The sequence below is a fragment of the Mesitornis unicolor genome, unplaced genomic scaffold, assembly GCF_000695765.1.
Source record: "Mesitornis unicolor isolate BGI_N332 unplaced genomic scaffold, ASM69576v1 scaffold32396, whole genome shotgun sequence".
Classification (NCBI taxonomy): Eukaryota; Metazoa; Chordata; class Aves; order Mesitornithiformes; family Mesitornithidae; genus Mesitornis; species Mesitornis unicolor.
Window position 1 is genome coordinate 73,517 of NW_010190891.1, and position 11,290 is coordinate 84,806.

The following is an 11,290-nucleotide window of genomic DNA, read 5'->3' on the forward strand; positions in this document are numbered from 1 at the left end:
GCCTCTAACCTTGCAAGCGTTTCACATTTTTGCCACTGGAAAAAGCACTCTGGGCTCTTTTGTTTGTTGCTCTGCTTTTTCTGTCTCCATATCAATTTCATCAAATAATAAGATTGTTTCAGTGACAAGAAAATGACTCAGACTTTACAAAATAAAGAGGACATCAGCCATAAATCTGCACTTGCTGAATGACAATCTTTTCAATCTTAATGAGGCAGAATGGTTTCAAGACCATTTTGAGTCATCTGAACCATTATCAAGATGTTTAAAAGTTGATTCCCAAAACAAGTAAACACATCTTCAAACTGCTATCTCAGACCAAAGTTTGCTAACCAGGTGGCAATTTTTAATGATTAAAAGGCACAGGGAAAAAAAATGTTAATTTTAAGGAGAAATGGCTTATAGCAAAATACAAGGGAGTCTTCTCTCATACATCCAAACCTTTAGCAATCTGTCTGCCTTTGTAACACAGAACTGTGCTTGGAGCATGGAAATACTGTTAAAAGAAAAGGATTTGGTTCATGAGGAAAACCTGAAAAGTGGGATTTCCTCATTCAGGAGAGAGATTACTTATGAGCAAAGAAATGTTTGGGGACCATTGGCGGACTGAAGAACAGGAGGAATAGCAGATAGTAACTCATCCTTCCAACATTTTGCAGAGCAATAGCAGAGTGCAGTGGCAAGCAAGGCAATTTTAAGGTGGTTCCTTTTTTTGTCTGATGGTAGCGGTGGTTTTTTGCTTGCTTTGTTGTTTACTAGACTTGTTTCATAATTTCACTTTTCTTCGTTCCTTAACATTCTGTTCTCTTTCCCCTAGTTGTAGAAAAAATGGACAATGTGACAGGTGGCCTGGAAACATCCCACAGAAGATACACAGAAAAGCTCACAGAGGTGGAGAGTGATCTGAAGAAATTAGGTAATCTACACACAAGCAAAACCCCTTTGTATTATGGCTTTGAGGTGTTCTCCTGGCAGATAGTGGCAGGAATTTGTCTGAGAAAATCTCTGGCTATGACAGGATACAGCACATCTATTCCAATTTCTCAAGTACTTGGTAAAGCACTTAAAAATAGTTAAGATCAGCTCTACTTAGGACAGCATTTTAAGCATACTTCAATATTTACAGTTCCCACTGAAGTCTCTCTGAAACCATTTATACTAAAATAAACAGACACTTAAAGGTTGTCCTCAGGAGAGAGTCTTCTCTGAGGTAGAGCTATAAACATAGCAGGAGCTGTTCCACAGAACAAGAGATCCTACATAAAATGAAAATCTGTCACTCAGTCATCTTGATGCTGTTTTAGCAATTAAGATTCAAAACTGAAGGCCATTTTAAGGGCTGCACAAATAATCAGCTGTTCAGAGCTCTCATGTCTGAGGCATGCTGATTACTTCCATAAAATGTTTCTTAATCATCTCAGGGAATACAGGACACAAGGTTGTTTTGGGTTCAGTTCTCCTGAGTGCTGTCACAGTTCTTAATTTGCAGGAAGATAGAAAAAGATAATGGATAATGATTCTACTCACTAAGTGTACATTTCTACCTTTCTTCCTTGTCTGGAAAGGAACCAGAGCTGTTTATTATCAGTTTATATATACATAGAGTTATAGTTTTTAGAATTAATTTTTATATTAATATTAATGTATGCATACATGCATGTGCTTCTTGAAATAAATTCTGTTTAACCTCATAAGCCATACATCAAGATGTATATTTCTAGGAAAATTACTCGCTTGCAACTTTAAATAAATAAATAAATATTTACAGCTTTTTCCCTCAAAACATAGCTGGATTCTGAAGTATTTGCACACTACATTTAGTTCAAAGACATGGGGTAATTCAGTGGCATGTACTTTTACAGTTGCATATACAGAAGTAAATATTACATTTTAAAGCACATGCAACTTTTTGGGTTATATTTGAGTTATTATATTATGCTGATTAAATTTTCACAACTTGGAGCACCTTTGATTCATTCATTCCTACACCTTTTTACACGCTGCTGGATGGATGGCCAGTGAGATGCTCAGGACCGTCAGTTCCCATTTAAGTGGACTTGCCATGGATTAAGTTAAAAAGGTTATGGGGCAATGTGTGTGGGAGGCATAAAGGTAAGAGAACTGCTGTAGGCCAGAAGGATAACAGCATGTGATGAATGAAAGTCAGGCCTTCAGGGATATTAGCTGTGTGTGGAGCTGGCAGTTGTCAGAGCTGTGTGAGGAACACAATATAATTTGAGCTATAACTTAGAGGTAAACATAGAGTCAGGGCTGAGAAAATCTTGGAATGAGACAAGTGGCAGAGGAGGAACTGTGCTCAGGAAGATGTCCATCCACTAAAGTCTCCTTAAACACTTCAAACTGAAGTCTCACAGCCACCATTTGGTGTTCACCATCATTACTCCTTCAAACACACCAGAAGAAAGCTCCATACACATCTGTGTTCACTGTAGTTTATGAAAACCATCCTGCTCTCTTTTGGAGTCATCTGAAATGATGGACTTAAGGCTGCATAATTCATAAATATAGCTATGCTTAGATGAGGACAAAAATATATGGACTGTATGTAGAAAAGGGAAGTGATTGAGTTCAAGAAAGGGAATCTTCCCTGAAAGTGAGTGTTGACTGCTTATTTCCTTGGTTTCTATGTCCTGACTCATGAGCTGTGCAGCTTCAAAAGCTTAATCACACTCAGGCAAGCTCCCAAAAGTACACTGTAGGGCAGTGTAAGCAAGAGTAGAAATGTTCTGCTAAGACTAAAGGTTTTGCCTTCCTGAAACTCAGAACATGAGGAAACAATAACAGCAAAATAAATGTCATTAAAAGCAATAGTAGTATGTTGGAGAGCAGCATATCCTGTCATATCTGGAGTAGCCTGCTGGCAAAGCTTTTGTCTCTAACCCAGATTGTTTTAAAATAGGTATTAGAACTTTTTAAAAACTAAAACCAAGATTTTAAAAAATGAAATTATATGTATTAAATCACGTTGAAGATATTCTACTTACCAGAAAAGGAGGAGGAAATTATGAGCAGCTAAAATTTACTTCTGAGCTTTCAGCAATAGCTAGTTGTAACTTCAATACATAACCTTACCTCTTTAGTATTTTGAGTTCAGCTTACCATTCAGTTTTCATTCAGAGTACAGGCACTACTTGACTGCTTATATTCATCAGTTTCTAATGGTAGTTCTTCCTGTGTATGACAACAGAATCACCATTTTGTCCTCCTCAGCAAGAAATAAGGTCTTCATCTCTGATTTTTTTCTCTGTCTAGTGGCAGAGCTTTCCTTAGTGGTTTCTGTTTTCTGGAATAGATAGCATAGAAGATCGATTGACAGAACATTTTAACAACCTGACTACTTAAAGTAGACTGTGCTTTTTTATACTGTGCTTAAAAAAAACTCATCCTAAAGCCTTTCCTTTTTTTTTTTTTTCCTGTACAACAGATGACCAAGCTGGCCAAAAAGCCATGAATACTAACACTGAACTGTCTAGCTTCAGATCTGACATTCTAGCTCTTCGTCAGCAGCTTCATGATATTGCAGAGAAAACTACCAGAAACAGAGATACACTGGAGAAGCTGCAAGAGTCAGGAAATGCATTAGATGATAGACAGAGCCAAATGAGAAGTGCCTTAGATAGTAACTCTTTCATGATCATCAGTGTCAATAAAACTCTTCAGGCATATACTGGCTATATCAACAATCTCCAACAAGACACAAGTAATATTCAAACAAACTTGCAAAACCAAGTGCATTCTCATAATGTGGTCATCATGAACCTGAACAACTTAAACCTGACACAAATACAGCAGAGAAATCTGATCAGTGTCCTGCAGAAGTCAATGGAAGATACAAGCTTGGCTATTCTAAGAATCAAGAATGACTTTCAAAATCTGCAGCAGGTTGTCCTTCAAGCCCGGAAGGATACAGACTGGCTTAAGGAGAAAGTACAAAATTTACAGACTTTGGCCACCAACAACTCAGCATTAGCAAAAGCCAACAATGATACACTTGAAGACATGAACAATCAACTCAGCTCCTTCAGTGGGCAAATGGAGAATATCACCACAATTGCCCAAGCCAATGAACAAAATCTAAAGGATCTCCAGGAACAACATAAAGAATATGAAAACAGAACTTCTGCCAAATTCAACCAGCTAGAAGAGAGGTTCCAGATCTTTGAAACCAATATAGTCAATATCATTAGCAACATCAGCTACACTGCTCATCATCTACGAACACTGACTAGCAATCTCAATGAGGTCAGGACAACATGTACAGACACCTTAAGTAAACATTCAGATGAGCTGATTTTTATGAACAGCACACTAGCCAATATTCGCTTAGACTCTGCATCTCTCAAGGTGCAGCAGGATTTGATGAGGTCAAGGTTAGATGTTGAAGTTGCCAATTTGTCAGTAATCATGGAAGAAATGAAACTGGTAGATTCCAAACATGGCCAGCTCATCAAGAACTTCACTATCCTACAAGGTATGCAGCTTCTCTAATGATGCCCATAATGGTTTATGCTGAATTCCTGCTTGCATTGCTTCTTTAGCTCTGTGGAAGTTAGTGCACACTGGTTCAGAGTTTTCCATTGTCTAATCCTAAACTTTGGAAATGTAAATGTAGCTTGAATGTTTCTTACTAATTTTCCTATGCCTTCTCTACATGCCTAGAACAGGAATGTTGTGAAAGAACGTTCTGACTTAGCAAAATTTTATTCTGAGTGACTGACTGACTGGATCTGTTTTTGATTTAGTTTCTAAAATAAGCTGGTGAAGGTGTGGAACCTCAAGAAACCAATCCCTGCTAAGGAGGAAATGGCTAAAAAAATATATGTTGGACTATTCCCAGAAAGGTCCACCCTTACTGAAAAACAAGTTGCTATTTCACTTTAAGCTAGTTGTTAGTGTGCCAGAAAACATCCTACTTTGCTTAGGTTTTAATCCTGGGATATTTTATTTTCTCCAGAAAGAAATAGCTCAAGTTTAGGAGGTTTCTCCCAGCCAAGTACTATCCCAAGTGAAAAGAACACTCATATTTCCAACCTGATGTGAACCAGTCAGGCCTAAAACTCTAATCACAAATATAAATCCATTGCTCCAAATAAACTAAGGCCAAATTAGATTACATGTCAGTAACTGTAACCTTTCTCATTTCAACCAGGCCTAAATGACTCCAAGTTAGGAATTTATCTCTAGAAGAGTCTAAATTATGTAGATTGGTAGGGGTGAGGGGATATTGGCAAGGCATTTGCTCATCCGTGATCAGAATCGAAAATTATTTTTTTGTTTATTGCTGTCACAGTATTGCCATTTCCTATTGTGGGTATTGTTTTCTTTCTTGTTATAGCCAGCCAGTTAGCAACTGGTACTTCTGGTCTTTCCCACAGTTGGTGCATTGCTCACTATCCATCATTTTGCCTCTTTGACAGAGCAGCAAACAGGGTTAAAGGAGAGTCCTGTAGTCTAAGAGTGGAGAGGTGGGTCTAAAAGGAAAAGGGAACATAGAGTGAGGGAATGGGAGCATCTACACACAGGACCAGTGCATCAACAGCACGGAGTGTGTCTTGCAGGGACTGGTGTCTCATCTGGTCACCTGAGGCATGGTGCCACTGTCCACAGGACAATGTGCCTCAGATTATTTTCTTCTGTGTCCTGTTTTTCATGGAGGTTGCAGAAAAAGCAATGGTGTATATAGTGCCTGAGACACAGATGTACGTTTACAAGCACTGCTCGAAGTACCTATTAGCCCAGTTTTCACAGTGGTGAACATCCAGTGTTGCTGGTCTGAGATGTATTAAGCAAGGATCTCACAGGGGCTTTTTGTTTTATTTTGTGTCCATATCCCCATGTTGCATGCTTACATTGTTTCAGGCCCTCCTGGTCCAAGGGGACCTAAAGGTGACAGAGGCCCTCAAGGCCCTCTTGGCCCTGCTGGACTAAAAGGACAAAAAGGAGAGAAAGGAGAGCCTGGACCACCAGGACCTGCAGGTGAAAAGGGCCCACCTGGGCCAACTGGGCCACCAGGAGAAAAAGGAGGGAAAGGTTCAAGAGGATCGCCTGGCTCCAAAGGTCAGAGAGGTTCTCCTGGCAAGACAGGTCTGCCTGGACCAAGTGGAGACCCAGGGCCACCAGGTCCACAAGGCAAAGATGGTTCAATTGGGCCACAAGGTCCACCAGGACTTCAAGGCCTGCAAGGAACTGTGGGAGAGCCAGGTGTGCCAGGACCTCGAGGACTACCTGGGCTACCTGGAGTCCCTGGGATGCCTGGGCCAAAAGGCCCACCTGGCCCACCAGGCCCACCAGGACCAGGGATGCCAATGGCACTACAAAGTGAGCCTACATCAGTGCCCGAAGCTAATGGTAAGCTATCAACACACCACATGCATCTTTTACTGAGATACAAATACATCTAGTAGATGATGATCACCACTTAGTTCCTGGTTCTAATAACCTCTGCTACTGTAGACTAAATCTCTTGGATTTATCACAAAGAGCCCTTTTAAGTGAAGACATATCTGTTGGTCTTCCTTCTGATGACTTGAAACTGATTAAAGTTAATGTTTATGGCTAAAGAAAAGGCGGCATTAGTATGAGTAATAAATAATCTCCTTGACCACACAGTTTAGTCTTGATTTCACAGAGTCAGGATCCTAATAAGTAAGTTCCCAAACTGCATGTAAGTGCTTTAGGTGGCAGTATGCTGTAGATGGATATGGGATCCTCCACTTATTAGCCCTATGCAGAAAGTTACCACTGGTTTGCTGAGTTATCAATAACTGGCTTAACACAAAAAATTCACATCACAGGCTGTTCTCCTCATTGGAAGAACTATACAGAAAAATGCTACTACTTTTCAATTGAAAGAGAAATTTTTGAAGAGGCAAAGTTATTCTGTGAAGAGAAGGCATCACGCTTGGTTATCATAAACAACAAAGAGGAACAGGTAATTACCTTCTCTTTCTGTTTTTCAAGGAGAGAATTTGAAGTTATTTAACATGTGGAGGTCACAAGGCAAGTGGGAAGCTGAGAGCATCGTGATTTCATATAGTGAAGTAGACACAGTGATTGACTTCAAAATGTATTTTTTGCAGTGGTGACTATAATGTAATTTTAAATTGTCTGATTTAATACATGCATCCTAAGACTACTGTGACCCAAAAATATTTTAATTAACTATAAATCTAGCTATACTTTTATTACTGCTCAACATAATTATTTGGTGGCTACATAGCAGTGGGGATGTCAAGATACAACTGCTTACTCTTTGGGGTTTTCTTCAAAATTTGTCCGTGAGACATTAGCTGTGACTTTATGTCAATCCAGTTTTCATGCCTAGCTCTCACTATCTCACATGCAAACACTGCAATGGATTCTAGTGTGGGCAAGGGGTCGCAAGGCCAACTCCTGAAATAAATCTTTAGCTTAGAAAAATTTCTCTGACCCTTCCTATTCTGATAACAAAGATGTTCATGAAACTGGGGTAGCTTATTGGCTCCAAAGACAGTTGGGGTTGTCTGTTCTGGACTAAGATCTTTCTTCCACAGCAATGGATAAAAAGGCAGATTCTGGGGAAAGGCAGCTTCTGGATTGGACTAACAGATTCAGAGAAGGAAAATGAATGGAGATGGCTGGATGGATCCTTACCAGTTTACACGTACGTAAATAAAAAACAATGGTGTTTATTTTCTGCAGATGCTACCACTCTTGCTGACACTCCTAAAAGCAGCATCTAGAAATTATCCAATGAATCCAGAGGGTTGTAGATGCCAATGAAATAACTCATTACTGTGGGTGGTGTTGAACTCATTTTTTTCTTTTTCCCTTCTCCATGCACAAGGCTTGCTTTCCTTGCCAGGAAGAAACCCGAATGTTGAATGAAGAATCACATAACTACGTAGCGCAGTGTTTCTTGCCAAAACATTTGCTCCTGACTTTTATTACAAAGTTGAGATGGAAAGCACAGACAGTTTTGCTGTCTTGGTTTGAATTTCCCTTATTTGCACTACAACTGGCTATAAATAGAGTTCTCATTCTGATAAAAAATGACCAGCCTTTAGATAAAGCCCAAATCCAAGTGGAAAGCATTAAACATACAGGAAAATGCATGAAATGAGGGGTATCTAAGCTTTGGCCAGCTGAGAACTAAATTGGCAGCTCTCCAGGAATCCTAGGGTTACACCTAATTTGTCCTAAATGGAACAGATTGCAACCACCCAAATTTTTAATACTGAGGAGCAGACTGAAGAGTTTATAGAGTGGAGCACACTGTGCTCCAGAAAAACAGGCTACAGTCAAGTCATATGTTACAAAATGATTAGCTGTGATCTCATTGGTGTTCATTTTGATGAGAAACATGGAAAAAGTCAAATGTATTTCAAATGAGCCATAATATTTTTCCCTTTTTCCCCTTCCCGTTTTTCATCTTTCTTTCTCTTTAGGGCAGCACTGTGACTGATTCCCACTTCAGCCACCGCTTTCAATATTTTTCCACTCCACTGTGGTTTAAGGTGCCCTGTCATAACCTCAGAGCTGTTAGTTACTGATTTTCAAAGTATTTCATTACTTCTGGAAAGTTGTTTGTCCTCCCAGGTGCTTGGTCAGATGCTCTTGTGTCAGGCAGGCGTGTTTTTTAGCTGAGTATCATCCAGCAATCACAAGCTCCCTTCAACAACCTGTTTCTTCAGGAAAATTGAGCTTTTAAGTCCTGAGGTTGGAAGAGTTTCTCACTTGTTAAACAAAAACAGGATGAGGAAACACTTGCTGCTAGCTTTTTACATCTGTGTTAAGTTTCATCATCAAAGCTAACGATCTCAAAAACAACACGTATATATACTTTGTACATTCCTTGTAAGTAAAAAAAATCACTTCCCATCCAAACATGGGTCCCTAACACAGACGAATCTTTGCTGTGCCTCCCAGAAGGCCTTTTTTGGTGTCAGACAGCTGAGTGCCTTCGCAATGTGTGATGGCAGGGTACATCCTGGGTAGCACTTGTGAGCCTCCCGGCTCTCCTCGGTCCCATCTGCCGACAGGAGCATAGCATGCAGTCTTTGGAGGCTTGAAGCAATGCACATGGAGCATGAAGCACTCCCACTGTATATGGATGTACATTCAGAAACTAAAATAAAGTTCATCGGTCTAATTTTAGGTCTCTGAGTTTTGGCAGCCCCAGGCCCAATAGATTCCCTTCTCTGTAATACATCTGTTTTTCATTTTCAGCAAGAGTCATGTATTGTTTGTTTCAATGTGTATTTCCCGTTCAGAACAGATCTCATGATGTTTTCATTAATTTCTTGTGGTGAAAAACTGTCATGTGTGCTGCATTGTGCAATCATATCTCTTGCTTTTTGGTTGAAAGAAACTGGAAAACCGGGCAACCTGATAACTGGAGCCAGGGGCATGGGCCAGGGGAAGACTGTGCCGGGTTAATCTATGCTGGGCTCTGGAATGACTTCTACTGTGAAGATGTTAACAATTTCATTTGTGAAAAAGACATGGACAAAGGTAAGCAAGGTGCTTGGTTTGATTATTTCACCCTACTTGTAATAAATTTTCCACAGCTAAAGGAGAGAAGATCCAGGCTAGATACTATGGCAGTGTCTTGTTGAGGAAGAGGGAGAATCGCACTTGGAGCTCTTCTACTCAGATCCATCCCAATGTGTTGGGATACTAATACGCTGTGTGTTGCAGATGCTGGATTTATTGCACTCTGAAAGAGTAACTTCCAATCTGGCTGTAGCCATGGCATGCTTCATCCTGATCATCTCCTGTAGAATTTAAACATACCTAAAATTTCAGGCATGATTTGGCATGTGCTCCAGACCCTAAACACACTGGAAACTGTTATAGACTCAATGGCCACACAAGGGGGAAAGCTGGCCTTAGGATGGCTCAGGGACCAGCCTTCAAAACCCAAAAAGACTCTGTTTTGAGAGTTTCTGCAACAAGAGGCACTTGGTGACTGCTATGGGAGGTCTTACAATTCCCACCGCTTCCAGGAGACATCCCATAGGGCTGAGAGGCTGACTCCAAAGCTCATAAGCAACTGAGCTCTTGCAATTGGTGTGGAGGATTCATAAACTGCCAACGTGACTGAGAAGTCACCCATGTGTATTTCCACAGGGCATCTTTTTCTGGTGTTTGCAGGAATTTCTGCAATGGCTGAAGGCAGGTGTTTTGCATGGCTGCTTAAAGCCCAGCCCTGTCATCAGAACTAGGTGGTATTTGCGATCAAAATATCATCTCCTCCTCACAACCTATTTAAGCATCGCTTTGCCAAGGGTGCCTGGCTGCTCCAGTTGCAAACATGTAGGCTGAATTTCAGTGAAGGCAGATGGAAATACCAGCAAGAGCCAGAATTGCATGCCATCCACAAAAAATGCCCCCCCTAAAACAAAACAAAACAGAACAAAACAAAACGAAGTGCTGAATAAGCTTTGTGTGTGTATAACTCTGTTTGGGTGTCCAGAGTGAAGGACAATGTGCAAGTAACAATGTAATTTGCCCTCTTTTTCCTACACACAGTTGTTGTTTCAGGAAAACTTCATTGTTTACAAATATTTATCCTCTAGAACTTATGGGATCTGAATATGAGTCCACTTAAATTTTTAATGTACCTTGATCTCTCCAAGTGTTCTTTTTGGAAATGCATTTAATATTTGCAGGCTTTTTACATGGGTTTTTTTCCCCTTTGTTTTTCTTTTTTCTCTCATATTCTAGGGCAAATGTCTGGAGTGTAATAGGCTGTGACTTTACAGATGCCTACATATTATGGAATTCTACTTAAAGAAAAAGAAAATATTGGAAGAGCACAATATTGCCTACCAAAATTGGAAAAAACAAAAAGCAAGAACTGAAAACTGGTTTAAATGCATCAAGGAATTCAGCAGCAACTCGTCTCCAGCATCCTGCTATTATTTGAGGCCTTTCAACCCACAGCATCAGGAAATACCATTGGACTAATTCTGTTACAGATTTTCTTCCCAGACAGTTACCACACACATAAGCAACTTGTGTCTTCTAAGAAAAGACATCCTGTCAATCTGAGTAAGACTGTTCGTCACTCATATAGAAAAATGTATAAAACAACTGTGTCAACAGTATGTTTCATTTGCTAAAATCCCAAATGTAGGAAAATTATACAGATAAACGAATATATAGATTTTATATAAATATATATATATAGTCCAACTCTTATCAATAATATGGAATATACTTTTAAGAGCTTTTAAAACTTTGTATTTTTGTACAAAATATTTGCTTTTTACAATTGTTCTTTTTT

At 39.8% G+C, this 11,290-nt stretch overlaps 1 protein-coding gene across 1 annotated transcript in view; it reads left to right on the top strand.

Moving 5' to 3' along the window:
* Window positions 1-11,053, top strand: part of COLEC12 (collectin sub-family member 12) — an 81,482-nt gene extending 70,429 nt beyond the window's left edge. The window contains exons 4-10 of the mRNA XM_010186564.1: window positions 818-916; window positions 3,446-4,492; window positions 5,881-6,369; window positions 6,816-6,952; window positions 7,554-7,663; window positions 9,368-9,513; window positions 10,729-11,053. Of these exons, the coding sequence (XP_010184866.1) occupies window positions 829-916; window positions 3,446-4,492; window positions 5,881-6,369; window positions 6,816-6,952; window positions 7,554-7,663; window positions 9,368-9,513; window positions 10,729-10,748 (2,037 nt within the window). The 5' untranslated portion in view covers window positions 818-828 and the 3' untranslated portion in view covers window positions 10,749-11,053. The remainder of the gene's footprint in view (window positions 1-817; window positions 917-3,445; window positions 4,493-5,880; window positions 6,370-6,815; window positions 6,953-7,553; window positions 7,664-9,367; window positions 9,514-10,728) is intronic.
* The last annotated feature ends 237 nt before the right edge of the window (window positions 11,054-11,290 follow it).